Source organism: Pan troglodytes, chromosome 1 (genome assembly GCF_028858775.2).
Source record: "Pan troglodytes isolate AG18354 chromosome 1, NHGRI_mPanTro3-v2.0_pri, whole genome shotgun sequence".
NCBI classification, from domain to species: domain Eukaryota; kingdom Metazoa; phylum Chordata; class Mammalia; order Primates; family Hominidae; genus Pan; species Pan troglodytes.
In genome coordinates, this window is record NC_072398.2 from 159,949,485 (window position 1) to 159,975,118 (window position 25,634).

The following is a 25,634-nucleotide window of genomic DNA, read 5'->3' on the forward strand; positions in this document are numbered from 1 at the left end:
GGTCTAGAGCCATGACAAGGCGGTGGGGGGTGCCTTCAATATTAAATGAGAGCCTCCACAGTTAATTACAGTATGAGGAGGGATGGGTCCAGATTGCATTACAGCCAAATTTGTAGTCATTGAGAGTGAGCAGTAAACATTTAATGGTTTTTTTTTTTTCCCTCAGCCACATCGAACTACCTGGCTGCTTGAATAAGGGTGTTGTAACATTACACACAGATATAAATAATAAACATGTAGTAATAGTTCTTAAATATTTGTTTAGCAAAATAAAAGGTGCTGGGATAAGAAAAATGTTAACATTAACTTGGTAAATTTGAAATACTTCAATGCAGATTAAAATGTATCTAAAAAGATTTTGAGGAAAGCTACACAATTTTTTTCAAAGAAAAATACCTAAATTTGAAGCTAAAAATGCATAGGACAACTCCTCCCCTTAACCTCAATTTAGTGCGAGAAAAGCTCTTATAAAATACAGTTGTACTTAAGTGTCTGTGGGGAATTGGTTCCAGGATCACCCACAGATAACAAAATTTCAAGGGTGCTCGCGTTCCTTATGTAAAACAGCATGGTATTTGCATGTAACCTATGTATATCCTCTCATATACTTTAAATCATCTCTAGAGTAACCCTAATACAGTGCCATACATTACTTCATGTAGATTCAGCATAACACCATGTGGCAAATTCAAGTATTGTCTTTGGGACTTTGTAGGGTTTTCTTTTCCCCTGAATATTTTTAATTTGCAGTTGTTGAATCCATGGATGCTGGATACAGAACTCATGAATATAGAGGGCCTGTTGTTCTTCAGGTTAGAGATAAAGCCTCCAATAAAATAGGAACAGTTTTGCCCGAATAAAGAGGCAAACTCTTAATGAGTTGACTTGCAGTCTTGAAGGATAAATTTATAGATGAATAAGGCAAGCTAAGGTTATTCTCTTTGCAACACTGAAGATTTGATGTTTTTAGGGAACTAAAAATACCATGGCTGTGGGAAACCTCGGAGAAGGACAGGGAACTTCGTAATATGCTGTTGGAATTAAACTGGACCACAGTGAATACTGACTACAGAATATTGATAATTTGAATAGCTTAAGTGTTGAACACAGAACAGTGGGATTTTGCACCTACCCTAAAATGAAACATCTGTGACCTGTTATTGGTGAGGTTATCACAAAGGCTAAGTACCTCCCACCTAAAAGTAATAGGAACTAAAGTTTACTTTAATGGGTGTGATGCAGTGGTAGAGTTGTGACTGATATTTGGTTACTATCTGGTTCTTCCACTGACTTCAATTTAGTTAATGGTAACTGAGTGACTCGAGACATTCTTTATGCCTAAGTTGTTAACACCTATAAAATGAAAATGACCGTTTCTACCTTGTGGGAATTATTATAAATAATGTAGCATATATGTATGCAGCAAATATTGGCAGTTTTTATCCCTTCTCCATGTTTACAGATATTTCTCATATATACACACACATGCACATAGATATGTGTATATATGTTTATATATACATATATTTGTTTATACATATATGTTTATATATACATTATATATAATACATATATATATATGCATGTGTGTGTATATATTCTCAGATGCCTATTTCCCACTTACTCTTTCTAGAGCACCAGATCCATGTATCTAGCTGCCTCCTGTGTATCTCCCTTTATTTTTTTTCTTTTTGTCACGATGGGTCTTGCGGTGTTGCACAGGCTGGTCTCGAATTCCTGGACTCAAGCAGTCTTCCTGTCTTGGCCTCCCAAAGTGCTAGGATTATAGGTGTGAGCCACTACGCCTGGCCTGTATCTCCCTTCACATGTCAGACAGCCAATTTTAGTGTATTTAAATTCTTCCTAAATCCTCTATTCACCAAACCTGTATCTCATGTTGTATTTCATATTGATAAACATCATTATCAGTACTTGATAATCCTCTTAGATTTCCTTTTTGTGAACACTACCACTGCTTTGATTTGTGGGCTAGGATATTGTAGTTTCTTCCTAAATGGTCATTTGGCATTTAGTAGGATTTCAGTAATATTTGCTAAATGAATTTTTTTCACCAAGCATTGATCACTTCATCACTGATGCTAGAATGCTCTTAACTAACGAGCATTTCATTTCATGTTATTTCTTTGTTTAAACCCTTTCAGTGCCTTTTCATGGCTTTCAGAATTAAACTACAATCCTTATGCATATAGTAAAAAGTTCAGGGGTTTTTTCCAGGACTCACACTACCCTCACCTCCCAATTCTAACCTACTTAGGTGCACAGAACCTATACACTAGCTAAGTTAACTATGCTGAACTACTAATAGGCTTTCATCTTAGTACAAGTTTCTTATACCTGGGATACCCTACACATACCCCACTACCATTTCTTTTTTCATTTAGCTTTCATGACTCAATTCAGAACACTAGGATGCCATCCCTGATGCCTCTTCCCTTTCAATGGGAATTGGGTGAAACTCCTAAAAGTTTCTTCTTCCCCAGTATCCCTCTCCCTTAGCATAGTGTTTGTCGTCATAGCAAGCACTCAAATGTTTGATGAGGGTCAATTAATATCTGTTACCTTTCTCAAAGAGGTTTTGATCAGTTGTATTTTTTCCTCATTACTGATAGAATAAATGTTCTTCGCTGGAAAGCATTCTTTGATTGTGAAAGGAGTTTTTATTGTGAAATTAAAGCTTTGTAAGACCATTGTAGGAGAAACTTTTCTTTTTTCTTTTTAAATATTTATTTTAGAGACAGGGTCTCACTATGTTGGCCAGGCTGGTCTTAAACTCCTAACCTTAAGTGATCCTCCTCCAGCCTCCCAAAGTGCGGGGATTATAGGCGTGAACCACCATGCCCAGCTTTTTTCTGTTTCTTAAGTCCAAGAAGGCCATTTCTTCATAAGCTGAAAAAACTTTGAAGTTATCTGTCCAGCCATCCTTCAATAGAGGGTAGAACATGTAAATAAACCTTATTGTCCTCAATTTTCTACTTAAAGTATGCCAACTTATATTTTATTACACACAACTAAGATAGGTTGAGAAAGAGCAGCCTCACTGGCATACATTTTGAAATTAGATTATTTGTATATCACCAAGGACAGAAGCACAAAAAATTACTATGCTGGAAATAAGACTTGGGGTCAACTATTGGCTTTCTTCCTAACATGCTGTGTGATCCTCTGCAAAAATATTAACCTAAGGAACTTCACTATGGATTGGTAAATTGAGTTCCCTATAAATGTATGATCCTGAAGTAAGTGCATTGGGGTGCATCATTGGCAAAATAAGCACCAAATCAAAAAGTAATTTACCTAACTTGGAGGAGCAGATGATAGAGTTCAAAATGTTTTGTTAGGTTAAAATACTACCAACAGGCATATCATGTACTAGGTAGAACCGAATTTTATAAGTATAGTTAAAAAGCTTTCAAACAAGAAAATATAAAATACATTATTGCTTGATAACTAGACCAGTAGATTTTTACTGATAAATTGTTTGGACATTTATTTTGGCTTATATACATAACACTAACTGTAAATGAGCTATTTCTGTGAAAACACCTAAAAGTCAAAACTAAAATGGAAGTGTTCAGTTTGGATGAAGCAAATCCAGTTAATTATGGTCTATCCTCGTATTAACTCTTAGTGACACTGTTACCTCTAATCTAGCTGTTGACTGTGAACCTGTCAAAAATGTTGCTTTTTCAGCAATTATTTCCATGTATCAGAATTCTGATCAGGGAAAACAAATTATCTGTATTCTTATAATTTGAATAATGTATTAGAGCCTAAGAATTTTAATGTGGTATCAGCAACTGTGACACAAGATTGTGTTGCCCTATATCACACTCACAATTATGTCTCCTGTTCCTTATTATTGATTCCTTAGAATCACAAAAAGGGAAAGGTTAAGGAGAATGTAGTTAATTCTACCAGAAGAAACTACCTCAGTATTCTCAGGCTGCACCCATAGTACCTGTGGCACTAAAATCTTAGGATAGAAGAGCGCTAAGAAGGAAGAAAGAATAATAAAAATAATGTTTTGTGTTTTTTCCTCATATTAGTGATAATGAAAATGTGTTTAAATTCAGGCCTCCCATAAAGTATTGCGTATCATAAAGTCTAAGGCAGGTACCTGACCGTGAAAAACTACATTTTGAAGCACTGATGACTGATAAGAGAGACACAAAATGTTTAACCTGTAATTTTGGTGAAGCCATTGGAAATTAGCAAACCTACACTATGTTTTCTCTACATTTGGAGACTATTCATCTGTTAATGTAGATGCAAAAGAAAGTCTTATTCAAGGACTCCAAAGACATATTTAACACAATATTAAACATTGAACATGCATTTTAAGCACCACTGCATTCTGGTATCATTGCTTAGTGCCCTTTTGATTATATTTGCTGGGGCTATTTGAATCAGTATGATCTATTTTTGTAAAATCCTTAATTTTTTTAATTAGAGGATAAGTTAGCACGGGCCTTTTAGAGGGTAATTTGAGAGTATCTGAAAAATTAGAATATTCACAGTATGAACATTTAAACATACTAATGAATTACGTTACTGCATGCTAGGTAGTGAACTAATGTGAGATACCTTGATTGAAGCAAGGAGAACAATTCCGATTGCTACTGTGAAGGATATAAAAGGGGTTGGTGTATAAAACTACTCTTAGGACAGTAAGTATAAGACCTTGGGGTCAGGCAAATTGTACTTGGTAATTGAATTTTTAAGAGTTAAGTGCCGCGGGGCTAAGTCTGCTCCTGGATATGATGAGAAGCCAGTAAATGGCTTGGGAAAAAAATGGTCTAAGACAGAGTTGTAGAGTTAGAGGACCTGTCATACAAACCTTGTAAGCCATAGAAGGGAATTTACATGGTATGCGAAGAACAGTTGGAAAATAGTAAACAGTTTGAAGTGACCTAGTTTTAATACAAATTGGCCACTGCTTGGAGAGTAGATCAGAAAGAACCCTACTGGATGGGAAGGGAATGGTAAGAAGTCTTACTTAAGCAAATTAAAGTTATTACAAATTTATATGATCAAAACAGTAAATTTTAGGGTAACTACATGACAGACCAATAGTGTTTTAAGAAGTTTAAAATGTGGAAATTCAAAAGTGGAAGTAGGTAATTTGAGCTGTTGTGAGATTCATTCCTCAGTAAATGGTAAAAGTACTATTTAAGTAGACTCTAATAAATTATGGAACCATATTTTAATCTCCATAACCACTAAGAATAATAAAGGTATAACAAGTAGTGGGGAAAAAGGGAGTAATGAAAATGATTAATACAAATTAGTTTTTTAAGAGGTAAAGAATGACAAAACAGCAAGCCAGTTAAACTCTCGTACCTAGAGGTGGATTATACACCAATTAATCCAGAGTATCAGACAGGGTTAAGATAAATTGACAAAGCCAATTGTGTATTTGTAATGTGTATTTTCAGTTTGGAAATAAGAGAATGGGGAAAGTAAAAGTTTGGAATTAAACATCCCCATGGGTCAGCAAATAGTGGGATTTTTTTTGAATGAAAATACAATTTATCAGGCCAGGTGCTGTGGCTCACGCCTGTAATCCCTGCACTTTGAGAGGCGAGGCGGATGGATCACGAGGTCAGGAGATGAAGACCATCGTGGCTAACATGGTGAAACCCCGTCTCTACTAAAAATACAAAAAAGCCAGGCGTGGTGGCACCCGCTGTAGTCCCAGCTACTCGGGAGGCTGAGGCAAGAGAATCCCTTGAACCTGGGAGGCGGAGATTTCAGTGAGCCGAGGTCGCACCATTGCACTCCAGCCTCTGTGACAGAGCGAGACTCTGCCTCAAAAAATAAAAAAAGAAAGAAAAAAGAAAATACAATTTGTCAACACCTGTGAGATTGAGCTAAAGCAGTGCTTGGAGTTGTGTGACTTTGAAAGCCTACATTAGAGAAAATTAAGTCAATTAAACTTTCAAGAATACAGGAAAATACTGGCAGATCAAACGTAATTCAGAGAAAAAAAGAGCAGAGGACTTCTGCTTCAGGCCAAGATTTACCCTTCAACCTGTAACGAACTAGACAAAATGTATCAAGCAGCATTTTTCAGTACATTGAATGTAAGGCTGTGGAGAAGTACCTGAGAAAGGAAAACAAGGTGAGTCCTATTAATGCTTCCCAGACTGGCCAGATTTTCTCACAGCAGCCAGCCCTATCTCACATGTATTAGTGTTATAATTTCACATACTGTATAATGCTATCCTTTGATTAGCGTTTAGTTTGATGGGAACTCCAAACCATTAAAGAAAATTCAGGCCAGCCGTGGTGGCGCCGTGCCTGTGGACCTAGCTACTCAGGAGGCTGAAATGGGAGGATGGCTCAAACCCGAGCGGTCAAGTGAGCCGTTATTGTGCCACTGCACTCCAGCCTGGGCTGTAACAGAGCAAGACCCCCATCTCTAAAACAGAAAAGAAAAAAAAATCATAGCAGGTGCTACATTGGCGCTGAGAAGAATCCACAAGCAGAGATGCTTGTGAGAACAGTGGTGTCTTCAGCAGCATCAGTTCCCGCAGACTCGAGTGAATTGGGCTCCGGCATGTGCACCACGTGGGGTCCAGAGTGCCTGGCCCCAGAACAGCCGCTGAGTGCAGGGACCCTAAGGACAGGGGTGGGGGTCTGGGTGACAAGGCCAGAGGAGTCCCTGGCACCCCTCACCCACCCCGCGGGACACCCCAGTTGACACCGTGTGCCAGCAAAGTTGGGACCTGATGGTTTTGGGAACGTAGGTCATTGAAAGTGGCCTGCAGCACACAGCCTGTAGGGAGCAGGCAAGGAGGGTCCTTGTCCATCCACCTCCTGAGGCTGTCCTTCCCGTGGCCATGCCACCTAGGCAGGAGTGCGTAGGACTTGCCTGGCTGGAACCCACCCTTGAAAACCGCCTGAGGAGGTGCCAGAGTGTGGCTGCGGGCTCCAGACCACGTCGGCTCCACCTGCCCGGAACCCAGCTGCCACTAGCGCTGGCTGGGAACACAGGCTTGCTGTCTTCTCCGGGTCTTGGGAAACCTGTACTTCTTAAGACTCATTCAGGATCAGCATGTCCATCCCAAGGACTTCTTCAGGAAAGGCACTCCCTCCCCACTAAAAGAACGTTCCTCAAAGCAATTTGAGAAGCGCAGCCCATCCGCCTCCAGCTGGGTGGCCGCAGACACATCAGGCTCCCGCCTCCCTGTATTTTCATGCCCCACAGTGAAAAACGTGGGCATTTCTTTCCAGTTATGTCCTTAGCCAAATGCGGAGCTTTTCTGCCCAGGATGGGCAAAATTCTAGCACTGGCAGGGGTGCAACCCAAGGGGTGGCCGGGGTTCTCACTGCCCTTGGCCATGGGGCAGGCTGGTCTAGACAGCAGGGGGATGTTTTCAGGGTTGGAGTTTCCCCCCACCTAGTCCTGAACCTATTGGATCATGGAGCACCTGTGTTCCCATGAGGCCAGTGTGGGCCACGCATGACTTCAAACGGCCCTTGAGGCTTGATTAAGTGTGCCAGTTTCATTCCAAACATGCTGCTCTAAAGCATCCCTGCTGAGCCACAGGAGGATCAGATACTGTGAGCTTCTGGCCTGTTGATACTCAAGAGCCAGGGCATGCGGGGAAGACTCCAGAAGTCCTAACTCTTGCTAACCTTACATCTGGGATTCTTCCACCCTCAGCTGAAGAACTTGATGAATTTCAACTTTGAAGAGATTCTTCTAACACTTGGCCATTTCAACCAGGCTTTGCTAAAGTCCTCTGAAATTGGGGGACTGAAAGCCAATTACTTAGATCACAGGTTGCCTGTGAAATCTGCAAGGACCTGCTGTCAGGGCTCATTAAACCCCAAAGTATGGCCCCTTTGGCATGTGGACTACTCTGACCCAGAGGAGACTGGAAGATCTCAGAAGCCTAGTCTTTGTCCTTCCCTCCTGGTTCCTGTGCCCTTTTCTCCCACAAAGTGAGTCACAGAAACCAGAATTTGTTTTCCCCAAGGCAGGTCATAGAAACTAGAACTCCTCTCTCCCAAACATAGCCATAAAACCTAGCAAGGTCACTCTGTCCCTTCTCCCTGGAAAACCCCTCATTCCCGAGGGGTCCTGCCCCATACCCAGGGGAAGGGGAATTGTACAAAGCAACCTTGTTGGGTTTCCCCACTCCGTCCATCACTGTTAGGCCACATTAGCGTGGGTGACAGAGTGAGACTGTCTCTTTAAAACGAACAAACAAAATAGAATTTCTGTGCCTACTAACTAAAAGAGATAATCACACGTTGTTCAATACAACAACAGCAACAACAAAGCTGTAGGAGTACTTGCAGTAATGATAGAGGAAAAAAGATGTCACAAGGAAAAATCCTCTTTTAATCTCAGAGGTTTATAGTTTTAACAGGTACATTTAAGTCTATTATCTATTTTGTTTTGTGGTGTAAGGTCTATGTTCATTTTTATATCCATACAGCTATCTAGTTTTTCCAGCACCACTTGTTAAAAAGACTGTTCTCTTGAATCACCTTAACACTTTTGACAAAAATCTGTTGAATGTCTGCATATGTGTACACATATCTATATCTCTATATGTGTATATATGATGCTCTCTATAATACTCTCATTGATCTATAGATCAGTGTCTTAGTTTGTTTTGTGCTACTATAACAGTACTACAACTGGGTAATTTATAAAGAATATAAATTTATTTCTCAATGTTTTGGATGTTGGGGATGTTCAAAAGCAAGGCGCCATCATCTGGTCTCTGGTGAAGGCCTTCTTGCCCTGTCCTCACATGTCAGGATGACAAGAAAGGGACCAAACTCCCTCTGTCAGCCCTTTTGTAAGAGCAGCTAATCCCATTCCCTCAAGAGATGTCCTCATAGCCCAACCACCTCTTAAAGGCGTCACCTCTTAATACCATCATAGTAGCCATTAAGTTTCAACACGAATTTTGGAGAAGACACATTCAAACCATAGCATGCCTATCTTTATGCCAGTATCGCGCTGCCCTGCATATAACAATAGTAAAATATAGTTAAATTTGTAAAAACAGGTATTTGAATTTTATTAAACTATTGCATTGGAAGGCATTCAAAAGCATACAGAAATCATAGAAGAGAAAAAAAGACCTGCAAATGAAAGGAGTAAAAATTATGACTTACTGGTTTTTGGGATCGAGGATCCTGCCCATTCTTCATGACTATGGCTATGGGAAATACTGGTAGAAAAAAAAAAATCATAGCCTTACTGGCAAAAAGTTCCAGAGACTGGAGTTAAGGCTTGAAAAGCCACTGCAAATTTAAGTAGGAAATCTTGGTAATGAGAACCAGAGAAGAAATGAGATAGAACTACCCAAATTCATGTCTCACAACAAACTCTGCATGAGTGAAGGAGACCACATGAAGCCTGAGGAAAAAGCAAGCAAAGACCAGATAGAAATCTAGTCCCAGCACTTTGGGAGGTCAAAGTGGGAGGATCATGAGGTTAGGAAATCGAGACCATCCTGGCTAACATGGTGAAACCCTGTCTCTACTAAAAATACAAAAAATTAGCCAGGCGTGGTGGTGGGCGCCTGTAGTCCCAGCTACTTGGGAGGCTGAGGCAGGAGAATGGCGAGAATCTGGGAAGCGGCGCTTGCAGTGAGCCAAGATTGCACCACTGCATCCAACCTGGATGACAGAGTGAGACTCCGTCTAAAAAAACAAAAAACAAAAAACAAAAACCATTATTCAAGAATACATCTACTTTGATTACTTTGATGCTTTACTTAAGGGGATGTATTCCTCCCTGTGCTGTGTGTACTTTGGGTGGGAGAAAGCTGAAGCTTCAGAAACTTTAAATGTCAGGGAATAGCCCTAAGCTGGCAGAGTAGCTGCAAATAGGAGGAGAATCCCTAGAATCAAGGAACCCACACAGAAGGTGATCTCCATTGCTAACTGACCAGCAAATTACACAGGCATAGGGAAATCAATCTCTAGGAAGCCAAGCTAAAAGAGCATGGAAAACCATGAGAATGAAGCAGAGATACCAAGAGCAGCATGCCCCATGGGAGGCAATATTGGCAGTTTGAATCCGGACAAGTTAACTGTCAAACAGAACAAACAAACATAAAATAGATAATACTCAGGGAAAAAAACCCGGTAGACTCTAGAGTCATTACAATATATTACAATGTCCAGTTTTCAATTAAAAAAAAAACAGGCATGTAAAGAATAGGAAGAAAAGACAGGAGAAAAGGCATTCATAGCAAGGGACTCTTTGATCTAGCAAAGACTTCTAGGCATTGCCTTTATTTCGATACAGTAATTACATTGATTGATGTTTAAATGTTAAGTCTACATTGCACTGTACTTCCATGACAATCATTCTGAGAAGACAAAAGCCATGGGATCAGTGTTTCTTCTGTTATTTGGCACTTAGAATCAGTAATTTTGCACTAAAATATAAACCCCATGAATATAGGCACTGTTATGTATTGCTTTTGTATCCCTAATGACTGAAACAGTGTCTGACATAGATTGGGTGCTCAATGAATGGTTATTGAATGAATGAATGACTAAAATATAAACTAAAATTACTGGTTGGCTCCATGAAGAAAGACTTTCAGATATTTTCCATCCATAGTGAGGCAATCAAGGGCTGATCATGTGACTCATTATTAATCTTATTTTGTATCCATATTTAAGATTTTTAAATAGATGTTTAATAGAAGTAAATAGCAAAATAAATTCATCATCACTAGCTAAATATTGACATACATTATACATTTTAAGCTGTAGGGTACAATTAAGTAATCTGTGAATTTAAAACATGTCCAGGTTAGAATTTCATTGAAAACATAATAGGTGAATATATACTTTAAATTTTAAAAAAATGAATATCTGGTCTTTCAGTTTAATCCTCTACTGGTTTATTGACTGTTAAACAAAGTTGCCAATTTATAACCTCAAAGGAAAACAAAGTGACCACAATTATGTACTGATAAGTAGATCTCTAGGAAAGAAATCAGAGATTCCCTAAGCAAAGCATCCATTGGCCCTATGGAAATTCTCTTTAAAACAGCATAAAGCATGTTATTAGCCTTTTGGTCACTAGAGGGTGGTGTTGTTTCAGACCAACACAATTCACACTATATCCGTAGTAACTGACCAGAAAGTACCAACCAGAATCCAACTGCCAGCTTCACACTGTTACTCCACAAAACCTCACAGTCACTGGTTTACAAGGTGAATAGCCAAAGGCAGACAATATAGGATGAAGCAAAATGCTGAAAGAAGAGAAATGTTACCCAAATTATCTGAAATGCAACACATTTTGTTCATTGGCATAGAGGTTAGTGAGAGGCTAACAATTCTTTACTAATACATGCCCCGACGCTTACCATGCTTATCAAGTCCAATTGGCTACAGCAAGCACTTCAGTGGGAGAAGTAAAAGTTTCAAAGAAGTCAAATATTTGTGAATAAAAATGAGAATAGTTTTTGATGTAACTGGAAAAAGATAAGCCTTGCTTCCTTTGCTGTGTGAATGGTGATATGGTCTTAAATTTTAAATATTGAATTACACTAGAATTTTACTAACTGTAGATGGTATAAACTTGATAGCCACTTTCATCCAAATGCTTTGGATAAAGCTTTGTCTAAGAATAACCTCAAATATTATTTTATTTTCAAATGATATTAGGCTAGAAAAATACTATCCCAAATACAGGTTGGAGATTAATTCAAAATAATAAGACAAAAGTTTACGGAAGATTTTAGAATCAAACCATTTCACCCTTCCTAGCTGTTGTTCCCATTGTAAACGTGACATTTTAGTCAGTAAAACGCAAAAGTGCAAAACATTTTTAAATGACAGCAAAACACAAAATGAAATTCATGTTGTGATTAATGCATCTTATTAAAATGGAGTTTAAGTTGCATTCTTGCTTTTCCTTCTTTAAAAAACATATAATGTTATAGTGATATTTTTTCAAACTCTCATACAGAATCAAGACAACAGCACATAAAGAAAGCATGCAGAGGGACATATCCCATTCTTACCTCTTAACAGTAATTTAAAAGTTAAGAACACCCATACAGAACATCAGCTAAGCTAGGAAAGGCAAAACTGATTGGGCTTGTTCTGAAAGTCGATCTGTGTCAATCAAAATAATGGTCTTTAGAGTGCTATATGATTAAGTCTAATTTCTTAAATATGAGGAAAAATGAACTTTGCAATTATTTTTAAAAATCTTTTCGTCTCTTAGACAGTGTAAAAAGGCAAAAAGCAAAAAACACAAGACTTTCCCAAGATTAGGGGAAGATGATCTCACCGTTAATATTCATCTGCTGAGAGCAGTTATGGGACCCATGTCAGGAATACATGCTTCAAATAAGATGGGACTTGAGAATTGCTGAGAGACTTCAGGAACATTCTTTAACTTCATGGGGCCTCAGTTACCCCACCTTTAAGGGAAATAATAATAGCAATAGTACCTTGGAGGATTTCTGTGATAAAATGAGAAAATGCTTGTGAGAAGTACATAAAATATTGGCTTACTGAAAGATGTTACGAGGCAAGCAAGTATGCCTATTTTCATTCAATGTTTATTATTTCAAAGGCAAAGTTTCCATATAGATTAAGGCCTTCATAACATCTAAATACCTTTTCTAGTTCTTATTGTATGAAGATAAGAAGGATGGTTGGAGGCTTTGTAAGGAATACCTTTCTCTTCTGCTCCCCTCTCACTCCCATAGGCTGGGAGCAGTTGATTTCACTACCTCAGATATGCAAATTGATGCCACCTTCCTGTAGCCACTTTTGCCATAGCTGACCTTTTTGTTGGGTGGTGGGGAGGGGAACGGGCAGGATTAGGCGAGGGGTAGTAGTTGGGATTTCTTGGTCTTGGAATTCAACCATCCGATGTATTTGTTTCCCTGTGTCTATTCCCTTAAGTCTACAGGCACTGTCTAGTAATTTTATAGTTTTCAGCGGCACCCCAGGGGACAGGACACCTTGGCCTTTTTATAATCACTCTAGAGTCACAAAGCAGAAAGGAAAAAAGTTAACGATCAGCTATGCAAAGGCTTGTGTGGACTGCTTAAGGACAGGCGATTTTCACTTTACCAGAGTTACTAAAGGACTTCAGGAGAAGGATCCCGTCCCTGTAGGAGCGTTTGTGGTTGAAGAAGCAGGAGGACGAGCGCTCAGGTGCGCCTCGGCAGTTTGCCTGGGGTCCGCAAGTCCAGTGCTACTTATTAGCTGCTTGCGGTCCACCGACACTTTAGCGGAGAACTGGAGGAGGCCCCCAGTGGGCTCCCGGTCCGGCCAGGAGCAGGGCGTTTCAGAGGAGCCCGTCTGGGACTTCCCAACCCAGGCGATCAGGATAGGCAACAGCCAAGAGAGGCGCTCAGTTGCTTTGCACCCTCCTCCCACCTCGGTTCTGTCCACACCCACGGGCGCCCCGCCCCCTCGGCCTTATAAAGGGGACTCGGCACCTCCGCGCGCCTCGCCACCAGAGGTTTCCCAGAGAGGAAGGCGTGGCTCCCTCCCGGGCCAGTGAGCCCTGGCGCCGCCGCGGCCGCGGTCCCAGCAGCGGAGTAGGGCGGCGGCTGCGCCCCGCACCATGGGGGGCAGCCCAGCCCCAGCCGCGGTAGACGCCGACCTCCGCCGCCGCCCGCGCCGCGTCTGCCCCCTCCCGCTGCGGCTCTCTGGACGCCATCCCCTCCTCACCTCGAAGCCAACATGAAGGAGACCCGGGGCTACGGAGGGGATGCCCCCTTCTGCACCCGCCTCAACCACTCCTACACAGGCATGTGGGCGCCCGAGCGTTCCGCCGAGGCGCGGGGCAACCTCACGCGCCCTCCAGGGTCTGGCGAGGATTGCGGATCGGTGTCCGTGGCCTTCCCGATCACCATGCTGCTCACTGGTTTCGTGGGCAACGCACTGGCCATGCTGCTCGTGTCGCGCAGCTACCGGCGCCGGGAGAGCAAGCGCAAGAAGTCCTTCCTGCTGTGCATCGGCTGGCTGGCGCTCACCGACCTGGTCGGGCAGCTTCTCACCACCCCGGTCGTCATCGTCGTGTACCTGTCCAAGCAGCGTTGGGAGCACATCGACCCGTCGGGGCGGCTCTGCACCTTTTTCGGGCTGACCATGACTGTTTTCGGGCTCTCCTCGTTGTTCATCGCCAGCGCCATGGCCGTCGAGCGGGCGCTGGCCATCAGGGCGCCGCACTGGTATGCGAGCCACATGAAGACGCGTGCCACCCGCGCTGTGCTGCTCGGCGTGTGGCTGGCCGTGCTCGCCTTCGCCCTGCTGCCGGTGCTGGGCGTGGGCCAGTACACCGTCCAGTGGCCCGGGACGTGGTGCTTCATCAGCACCGGGCGAGGGGGCAACGGGACTAGCTCTTCGCATAACTGGGGCAACCTTTTCTTCGCCTCTGCCTTTGCCTTCCTGGGGCTCTTGGCGCTGACAGTCACCTTTTCCTGCAACCTGGCCACCATTAAGGCCCTGGTGTCCCGCTGCCGGGCCAAGGCCACGGCATCTCAGTCCAGTGCCCAGTGGGGCCGCATCACGACCGAGACGGCCATTCAGCTCATGGGGATCATGTGCGTGCTGTCGGTCTGCTGGTCTCCGCTACTGGTAGGTAGTTCCAGGGTTGGGGGAAGTCAGGATGCGTGTGCGAGTAAGCGGGAACCTAAGACTTTGCTAAGTGGCAGCACCTGCAGGGGTGTGTTTGCAACCGCAGAGCGCTGAAGTGTCCTTTCCTCCTGCCCGCGCGGTCTTGGTTACAGCTTCAGAGCTGAGCTCCTCACTTACTAGCTGAGCGCCTTCCAAGAGCCAGGATTCGCATTAGGCACTGTTTATGAGCACATAGAGATCACAGGGCTGCTCACATTCTAGTCGGGGAGGAGACAGGATGTGTCATTGAAATGACATATATGCAGAGCTAGAAGTTTGTCCTGAGTGCATTAAAAGCAGAATTGCTATGATAACTGCAGCCTGATATTGTGGGTTTTTTTTTTTTAATTTCAAATTCCTCTTTCACGTTAATAAGATTTTTAGTCTGCAACCCCATACAGTCACAGCCCTCCTGCAGCTTCTGAAACACTGCGCGACCTATGGGTGCCTTCAAGGTTCATTCTTGATGAGGCAGGAGAATGAAAGATACGAGTTGCCTCCTCAGCCCTTCGCCATGGTGCTTGACCCGCTAGGAAGTGCCCGAACGACAGTCAGTGGGATCCGGAAGCTCAGCAGCTTCTTCAGGCCAGCATTTACTTACCCTTGTAGCACTCAAGCAGGGTTCGCTAATCCTGAGATAGGAGGTAGAGGTTTCTCCATGTCCTAGCTCCTCACACCAGAGCAATGCAGAGGAGCAAGGGATGTTTGCAGAGGCTCTTTGCCTAACACCTGCCCTTACATGATATTTTTGAGGTTTTTTTGTCTGTGTTACTTTTAGCTAGAAATATCCGTGTGTAAGTGCTGTTTACTAATTCGTGAAGAATGGATGCTTACTTAGGCCCTGGGGTGTCTGGGTTAATAGATGTTGCAGAAAGAGCGATATGGTCACTGTTACAAAGGTATAACCAACTATATGTATTATACAGTTGTGGAAAACCTTTGAAACACGTGAACGCAGTTTTTTTTCTTTCCTAATTATGGTAAAATATATTACATACAATTCAGTATTTTAACCATTATTATGTGTACAGTTCAGTGGCATTAGGCATTAAGTACGTTGAGTTTTTTGTGCGCCATGTATACTTTTAAATCCCTTGCATTTGAAAATAGAAATGTAATTTCTTTAACCTGGTTTAGTAGATTGGAGCACAAACCTTGGCTCCAATCAGTGACATGAGGGGACAAGGAGTGTTATGCTGAGACCTAACTGCCCACAAGTCGCTGTATGGTCACAGTTCTTTATTCCAGGAGTTGGAACTCAGGCTGATGTCATCACTATGGCTTATCAAAACCAGCACCAGTTTTAGATATACAGTATTTACTTTTATGGCTGAGGAATGGAGTGTACAGGTGGCCAACTAGGAAGGAAGAAAGAGTTCTAAATAGTAAACGCTTTACTAAAGTGTGGTAATTAATATAACTTTAAAGGCAAACAGGGTATCAGTTTTTCACAAGTGTCATTTGAGTCCCACATCTTTGAGTTTGCTGTATCACATGATTTATATCCTAGGGGGAAAAAATGCAGTTAAATCAATTGAACAAAATACCCATACAGTTAATCAGACTTATAATTTATTGTTTGTGCATTTTGTTTTTAAGTCAAAGCGAAGCCATGTAGTGTGTTTTTGATTTAGACACTTTAATTCTGGTACCAAAAGTATGGTGGCCTCAGAAAGAAAGTAGATCAATCTTGAAAACTGTAATTTAGGATGGCCAAACTCACTCTTTCAAGAAAGACTGCATTTGAAACTAGTCTTACTTAATTTCAGTTTATTTTCATTTGGATAATACTTATTGATGTATAGCATTTTACTCGGCACTTTATTAATTCAATTATAAAAACATTAAACAAAATAAATTCAACATGTGATCATATCAAAAAGGAGAATTTTTTTTTTTTTTGATACTCTGTCTCAAAAAAAAAAACTCCAGGCTGGAGTGCAGTGGTGAGATCTCAGCTCTCTGCAGCCTCCACCTCCCAGGTGCAAGTGATTCTACTGCCTCAGCCTTTGGAGTCACTGGGATTACAGGCGCCCGCCACCACACCTGGCTAATTTTTGTATTTTTAGTAGAGATGGGGTTTCACCATGTTGGCCAGGCTGGTCTCGAACTCCTGACCTGAGGTGATCCGCCCACCTCGGCCACCCAAAGTGCTGGGATTACAGGCGTGAGCCACCGTGCCCAGCCTAGGAGAAATGAGAACTTTTTAAAGAAAATGGTTCCATTGGCTGGGCGCAGTGGCTCACGCCTGTAATCCCAGCACTTTGGGAGGCCGAGGTGAGTGGATCATTTGAGGTCAGCAGTTCGAGACCAGCATTCCAACATGGCCAAACCCTGCCTCTACTAAAAATACAAAAATTAGCGGGGCATGGTGGCATGCGCCTGTAATCTCAGTTACTCGGGAGGCTGATGCAGGAGAATTACTTAGGCTGGGGAGACAGAGGTTGCTGTGAGCCGAGATCACGCCACTGCACTCCAGCACGGGTGACAGAGCAAGACTCCCTCTAAAAACCAAAAAACAAAAAACAAACAAAAAAAAAACTCCAAATGTCTTCAAAAAGATTTACTGTAAAAAGTTGGAATTACTACAAAGAAAAGAAACTGGCAAAGCTGCTTTCTTAATAGAGAATTGTAAGAATAAAAACACTAGAATTTAGTGAATTGAATTTTCAGCATATTAGTGTTAAAATGAGAGATTAACGCTGTTTTTTCTAACTATGAGTGTAATATAGGTTTCCTGCTAGCATTTGTTAAGTTGGGTGTAGGATACTATTCTAATTGTCCAAACTTCTTGCTTGAAAGGACCCTGAATATATCCTGGAAGACTATTATGACTATAATAAATATTCAGTTGTTACTGCAGGAAAACTTGGTAGGACAGAAACGCCATAATAAGAAAATGTCCCAACAGCTACAAGTTCACGCTACATAAATACTTAAATAGAGGTTTATGTATCCTTAAACAAAAGCTTTGTTTCCTTTTTCTTTTTCTCAGAAATTTTGCAAAATACAATATAAAATGTGAAATTAAGAGAGTACAGTGGGAAATTATGTCACCATGATAGATGATCTACAGTTTTTAGTTACTGCTTATGTAAGGCATCATATTGTCATTCTGTTGCAATCAGCCAGTTGATCCAGAAATGCAATCTATTTGATTTTTATCATTATTTTATGTTTTATATTTTATGAATGATGCTCACCATAGCTCAGTTGTTTGACCTGATAGCTGAATTTCCAGAAATGGGAATAACCTTAGGATTTTGTTCAAAGGAAGCTATGAGTACATTTTGTACTTTTATAACTTGGCACTCCCAAACAGGTAGAATGTGGCTAATACTGTAAGCTATCTCAAAAACAGTAAATATAAAGCCAGCTATGAACATCGTGAAAAGTGAGGTATGAGCAACAAACAGTTTCTCATCATCAATCTTGGAACTGGATAAAAGCAGCCTTAGAAACTTTTGCCTTTAATCTTGAACCACTGAATTCCCTGCTCAGTATCCACAAATACAGAGATGTTTCAGTTCAAGAAGATATTTCACAATGTAGTTGTGATTTTTTTTCATTTTAGTTAAGGAGTCACTGATGTATTTTGACAAGCGAAATTTGCCTTTAATATGCCACATGTGGTAGATATGTATGATGAATTATTTTCAGAAATAATGTTGTTTTATAGCATATAAAAGTATTATTCAATTGCTAATCTCTTCTGCCTCTAACTTTCTGACATATTCAGGATGTTGCTTCAGAGAAAGTGATTAAACATATGAATCCACATTGTAGGAAAAATATTCTATAATTTTTCTCTTTTGAAAAAGGTGTGAAGGTCAACAAAATATTCTATGATTATAAAACTGATTAATGTTATAATCTGTTCAGAAAAGCAGAACTTCCACATTTATGAGTGAAATATTTAAAGAATTATAATACAAGATAGGATGTAATTAATGCCTTTGGCTCTCAGAAAAAAGTCAGTCTGAATTTGCCAGAGGAGATTTCCAGGAAGATGAATTGGCATAACCTCACTTCATGACTTCATGACTGAGAGCAAGTGTGTCCCAAAACCCAGCCCAATGAGAACAAAGGGTGCACACTAGATCAATGGGAATGATGTTTTAAAAATGTTCAAGAAAACAAATTTAGAGGGTTAGTCCCTGAATGACAAGATGAGGACTTCACTCTTTTGAGTTTATCAGAAAGAGCCAAGAATTAAACACTTCTTAAGCCATCATCTTTGAAGAAATTCACATGGTCTGAAGTTTGTAATATAATTGCGAGTCACTGGCCCTTCTCTTTTGAACAAGCTGTGAAGGTCAACAACTAAATTATAAAAGTTTCCATAGGTTTAGTTTTCTGGGACTAACACTCAGGAATATGCACCACAGGCATCTGTAACAGACTATGATTCATCTGAGGGTGCAGAGGAGTGGTAGGTGAGGGATACTGGGTGCTAAGTTTCAGTTTTTGGTTCTGCCCTTGCATTGCAGGAAAGAAATGCAGGGAAGTCCCCCCTAAAACGCTGTACATCTGCGTAACATTTTTGCAACCTGCCAGTGTTCCGCATTTATCGCATTCATGCCTCACAACACTAAGATCTACAACTGTAACATGTCAAATTCTTACTATCCCATTTTTTCCAATTGCTTTACAAAAAGGAAGGAAGTTTGTATTTCAACTCTTGCCAACTGTGCTTCTTGAGAATCATTAGACAATCTCTCAAGTCCTCCTTTTCCCTAGAAAATTCCAACTTTCATAAAGATGGTAACCAATGAAGGAGCCTCATTTTGGGGGGGGGTTCCTCTTATATCTTGTCCCCTAAGTATATGGCAACATTTTACTGTAAACTTGGTACAGACAGTTTCCGACCTATGCTTTTCCAACTTCATGATGGTGTGAAAGGAATGCACATTCAGTAGAAACTGTACTTGGAATTTGGAATGGCGATCTTTTATTGAGCTAGTGATATGCAGTATGATACTCTTTGGTGATGCATGCACAGCTCCCAGTCAGCCACGCAAACACAAGGTAAGCAACCAATACTCCACAGTGGACTGTGTTGCCAGATGATTTTGCCCACCTGTAGGCTAATGTAAGTGTTCTGAGCATGTTTAAGATAGGCAAGGCTAAGCTATGATGTTCAGTATGTTAGGTGTATTAAACGTATTAAACGCATCTTTGATCTTACAATATATTCAACTTACAACATTTTCAACTGACAGTGAATTTACCCAGACGTAACCCTGTTGTAAGTTGAGGAACATCTGTAATTGATTCTTATACAGAAATGACATTTGGGCAGCATATGACTGAGATACATACAACATGGGAACTCTCTGTGAATTCCTGCACCCTGCTCTCTTTACACAGAACACTTCTTTCTCCATTTTTCACTGCCACTTTACCCCTCAGCCATTCAGCAATATCTGCCAAGCACCCACCTCTCTTGGATTGGCTAAGATCTCAAGTTAGAAGCCATTTTCTAGCGAAGCCTTCCTTCATCCTCTCTAGGCCGTGATTGGGTGCCCTGATCTCATGATACCCCGCATTTCCCTTTCACAGTCTGAGTCACACTTCATTGGAGACATTGGTTTATTGTCTTTCTGTTCTTTTAGTTCTGCTAAGGTCAAGTACAGTGTGTGTCTTGCACATTATTTTTTCCTAGGAACTATCATAATTACTTGCCACATAAGGTCTGCCCAATACGTGCTTATTGACTGAATACTTTTTTTTTTCTTTTGAGACAAAGTCTCGCTGTTGCCTAGGCTGGAGTGCATTGGCATGATCTCGGGCTCACTGCAACTTCTGCCTCCTGGGTTCAAGTGATTCTCGTGCCTCAGCCTCCCGAGTAGCTGGGGTTACAGGCATGCACCACCACATGCCCTGCTAATTTTTGTATTTTTTTTTTTACTAGAGACGGGATTTCACCATGTTGGGCAGTTTGGTCTCAAACTCCTGTCCTCCTGTGATCCTCTCGCCTCTGCCTCCCAAAGTGCTGTGGCATTACAGGCACGAGCCACCGCGCTGGCCTTGACTGAATACTTGAGCAACCAAATCAGAAGACAGGGTCTGGCCCCATGTAAATAAGCAATTACTTTTGGCCTTAGACAATTCACTTGATAACTTTATGAACCCTTCCCTTCCTTTCCTTTCCTTTCCCTTCCCTTCCCTTCCCTCCCCTCCTCTCTCTTTTCTTTCTTTCTTTTTTTCTTTCTCTCTTTCTCTTTCTTTTTCTTTCTTTCTTTCTTTCTTTCTTTCTTTCTTTCTTTCTTTCTTTCTTTCTTTCTTTCTTCCCTTCCTCCCTCCCTCTCTCTCTTTCTTTCTTTCTCTCTCTCTCTTTCTTTCTGAAATAAAAATGCCTACCCAGCTCATTTCACAGTGTTATAATGAAAACCAACAGATTAACATATGTGAAAATAATGGGGTAGTATACAGTACTATGAAAATACTTTATTACTGAGTCCTTTTAGCAAGCTGGGAATATTCCTTCCATATGAGGAATACCACTGTGATGTTTTACTGGATAGTAGTGTTGACTCTTGTGTTGAGATAGACCTTTCTCCTAGCAAACTGGAGAAAGGAGGCAAGTAGTGTTTCACAGCTTGATTAGTTATAGTTCACTGGGGAAAAAATGTGGTGGAGAATGCAACTTTCAGAAACAGAAAGAAAAATGGTAAATCAACTGTGCCTAATTTTTCTTTCTTTTTTTCTTTTCTTTTTTTTTTTTTTTTTGAGACAGAGTCTCGCTCTGTCACCCAGGCTGGAGTGCAGTGGCGCAATCTCCGCTCACTGCAAGCTCTGCCTCCCGGGTTCATGCCATTCTCCTGCCTCAGCCTCCCGAGTAGCTGGGACTACAGGCGCCCACCACCATGCCTGGCTAATTTTTTTGTATTTTTAGTAGAGACAGGGTTTCACTGCATTAGCCAGTATGGTCTCTATCTCCTGACCTCATGATCCATCCACCTCAGCCTCCCAAAGTGCTGGGATTACAGGGTGCCTAAATTTTTATAAGGTATTGTAATTCATCCCTCCTTCCCTCCCCCTGCCACCATCCCTCCTCTGCATTCTCTCAGCCCTGTAATCTGTTCCCTTTTACAGCTTCTAGTTAGCTCTCTAACTCCAAAACACACTGATCCCATTTCCCCTTTCCGTTATACCTGAGGGAAGAGCTAGTACCTTGTGTCCTGAAGATCTCTGTCACAGGTCTGGAATGCTCTTTTCTGCTCGATGGCCCTGAGAAGGGGAGGACTTATCTGCAGTGAACAGTTCCCCTCCCCACCTGAACAGTCATTCCTCTGTGTTGGAGTTAAATGTGGGTCTTGCTAGCACCCACAGCCTCTCATGTGAGCTCTTTCCAGACAGGGTCGTCTTCCTGTTATCCTATATGTGCACAAACCTATTCTCAATGGAATCTTGAGTTGAACTAATTGTGCATCTAACTGTTGTCTAGGATCAAGTCATTCTGCAAACTTCTTGAGAGAGTCTCTCCCTCAGTTGTCTTCATCTTTTCACAGGCAATTAGAAATGTTGGGACTGAACAGAACCTGTGCTGCTGACTGACAGCCCAGAATTGAATTTACACAAGCCTTAAGTCAGACCAAAGTGTGTGAATCATAGAGTTGTAAACTGCTTCACACAATTTGACCAGGTCCTGACAACACATTAATGTTATTTGCGGCCTGCAAATAGCACAATGTGTTATTTTCCTATCCAGTGGCCTTTCCAGATATTCTCTGGGACCACATTTATAAGGAGGACATTTCAGTGACTTATGTGGGTGCTTACTTAAAATCCAAATATTATTCTAGTGAACTAATTTTATGATAGATATTTGAAGGATCATCGATCTAAAATGAAAAATGGTAGCAGAAATGGAAGAGGAGGCTTGAGTATTCGCACTTTATTTTAGAAAAAAGAAAATGCCTACTAATTTAGGCAAAAGTTGTGCAATATAAATACAAGATAAATTCTCCACCAGATACCATTACTGTTTAAAAAATCTTGGTAATACAAAAACAAAAGGCCATGTTGGAACTGGAAGCCTGTTTATTTCAAGCAATAATTGGTCCCCAAATATTAAGTGTAATTTAAAACATATACTTTCCACTAATTTTTTGTTATATCCTGAGAGTAAATTTGATTTGTATATCTTTTTGTCTCTCTTTCTGAACACATAATAAATGTCATTTTCTATGGTTGAGAATATGCTGCTGTTGTGATTCATAAAAATTTGGAAAAAAGAAGTGTGTGATTAATGTTGAAAATGATGAAAGAGTGATTGTAAAAGATAAGATTCATTCTGAGAAATTCACAAGACAGTAAAGTGGAGCACTAATTGCTGTTTGATGTATGAAATTTCACTGGTAACATCTTGCTACCAACAACCTTATTTTGGTCAGAGCTCCTGGCAGATCACACACTTTCATATTTCCCCAAATAGAAGAATGCCTCAACAACCAGCTCCTCAGCCACAGAGTAGCTTCAGTGATTAAGTGACCCGCGACTTGTGAGGACTCCTCTCTGCTTCATAAGAAGAACAGAAGAAAGTTATTAAAGAAGCAAGTGAGTGCCACAGAGAGAACAAGGCACTGGATGGCAAGAGACCTGGATCTGGTCATGGCCTTGCCGTGTGATCTAAGTCACTTTATCTTGCCGGACTTTCCTTTTCTAACTGGTAAGATAAAACGATTAACGACTCTAATCCTCCTTTCAGTTCTCACTTCCTGTAGCTCTAAATAGATTAAATCGTCCCTATTGGACATACTATTTCAGATATATGGGGGAAAATACGTAAAAACTTATTAGGAAAAAGCATAGAAATGTATGCAAATGGACAAAATAGATCACACATTCTTTTATCCAGTGATTCTATAAATATTTATTGAGAGCTTGTTATGTGCCTGCCACTCTCATCACTCTGGTAATACAGTGGTGGTCAGCACGGATTCATTTAGCTATACAGGTTGAGCAGTTACGTTGCTCGAGAGAGTGCTATTCACATTATATTGTAAGACAATGACAATCTTTGGAGTTGAGCAGTATGCAATCTGTGCAGCTCTACGTGGTAGCCTCGATGGTAAGCTAAATGGAGTGCTATCTTCCTTCATGTAGCTTTCAGTCTACTAAGGTAGACAGACAGTAGATAATCAATCGTTCCAATAAGCCAATGTAACTAGTCGGATAGGTCTTACTCTGGTTGCCCTTACTACCACACATGAGATTGGCCTCATGTGGGCAGGACACGGCTGGTCCAGTGCAGCATGATGGCCCTAATGGAACACGCTTGGCCCCAACTGTACTGGGTCTGTGCTTGGACTCCATAATTAGGGAGCACATTAATTCACACCTGTGACTCCAGCTGTAATGCTCAGCCGCAATTCTCCAGAGCACAAACACTGCCAGAGTGAGTACATGGACTCAAAGGGCTGCTGACCTCAGGCCACATGCTGCTCTAGAATCAGCCTTACCTCTGGGATCATTAGTCTCTGGGTGGTACTCAGATTATCTCCTGAGAAATGTGTCTTTCCCTTTCTTTTTTTTTTTTTTTGAGACAAAGTCTCGCTCTGTCGCCCAGGCTGGAGTACAGTAGCACGATCTCGGCTCACTGCAAGCTCCGCCTCCTGGGTTCATGCCATTCTCCTGCCTCAGCCTCCCCAATAGCTGGGACTACAGGCGCCCACCACCACGCCCGGCTAATTTTTGTATTTTTGGTAGAGACGGGGTTTCACCGTGTTAGCCAGGATGGTCTCGATCTCCTGACCTTGTGATCCGCCCACCTCGGCCTCCCAAAGGGCTGGGATTACAGGTGTGAACCACTGCGCCTGGCCCCTTTCTTTTATTTTTTATTTTTAATTAATTTATTTTATTTTGAGATAGGGTCTTGCTCTGTCACCCAGGCCATAGTACAGTGGTGTGATCATAGCTCACTGCAGCCTTGAACTGTTGGGCTCAAGTGATCCTCCAGCCTCAGCCTCTGCATAGTTGTACTATTAGTTGTGCACCACCACACCCAGTTTTTCCCTTTCTCTAAGTTTTCTTTTAAGGCTTGTATGTCTTTTCCCTGTAGTGAATGTGGCCAAATCCACTCTGCTCCAAGTTTTTTGGCTTCAAATCTTGAGAGAAGAGGTTCAGTTTCTTGATCTCCTCTTTGACCAGAAGTCCCTGGGCCCCTTAAGCACCATCTACCTCTTCCCAAGTGACCACAGAGTGTTGTGTGGGTTTTCCTTTGGTATACCACACAATTTCCCCTGTGTAAAGCTAATGATTCCAAATTTACCAGAATAAGTAATTTTCTGAAACTTCTGCTCCAATGTAGTTTGTTCTGCCCACTTGACCAGAGAAGTGCAGATGGATGCTGGCATACCTTTTTATACATCAAAAACGAGCACTTTATGAAGGCAAGAGAAAGGTACTTTGAGAGAGTGTCAAGGAAGATCTCCTACTGATGCATTGGGATTAGGGAGGGCATCTCTGGGAAAAAGGTCATTTATGATGAGTCTTACAAGATAAGACTTCAAGGAAGAAAGAGCAGTATGTGAAGGTGTCAGTGCAGGAATACACTGGAAGCATTGGAGGAACTGAAAGAAGGCCAGATGGATGGATTAGAGTGAGTAAAAAAGAGATTGCCTGCAAGGCCAGCTAGGGAGGGAGGCAGGGCCAGATAATTCACAACCTTGTCATTTTTGTTTGGGAGTTTAGATTTCTACCACAAGTACAATGAAAAACAACTGAAAGCTGTAGGGGAATGATTTGATCTGCTTCATGTTTTAAGACCACTTAAGGTTGCCTAATGGATTAGATGGGTAGAGCATCAGAGCCCTTGAGTACTGAGGACAGATGGAGATGTAGAGACATTAATATAAAGAAAAGCCTTCTTCCTTAAATGTTGCTTTAAAAGAGGAGTGGGAAGTAGCTTGGCCTAGAATCGGTGAGAGAGGGGAAGCAGCAGTGGATCTGTGCAGATGCACCACGGA

At 41.5% G+C, this 25,634-nt stretch overlaps 1 protein-coding gene across 6 annotated transcripts in view; it reads left to right on the forward strand.

Annotated features, from left to right (window-relative positions):
• The first annotated feature begins 796 nt into the window (after window positions 1–796).
• The window catches only part of PTGER3 (prostaglandin E receptor 3), a 211,343-nt gene continuing 186,505 nt past the window's right edge, over window positions 797–25,634 (forward strand). For all 6 annotated transcript variants that reach the window (XM_054667303.2, XM_003308145.6, XM_063800395.1 and 3 more), the window contains exon 1: window positions 797–14,622. In XM_054667303.2, the coding sequence (XP_054523278.1) occupies window positions 13,726–14,622 (897 nt within the window). In that variant the 5' untranslated portion in view covers window positions 797–13,725. The remainder of the gene's footprint in view (window positions 14,623–25,634) is intronic.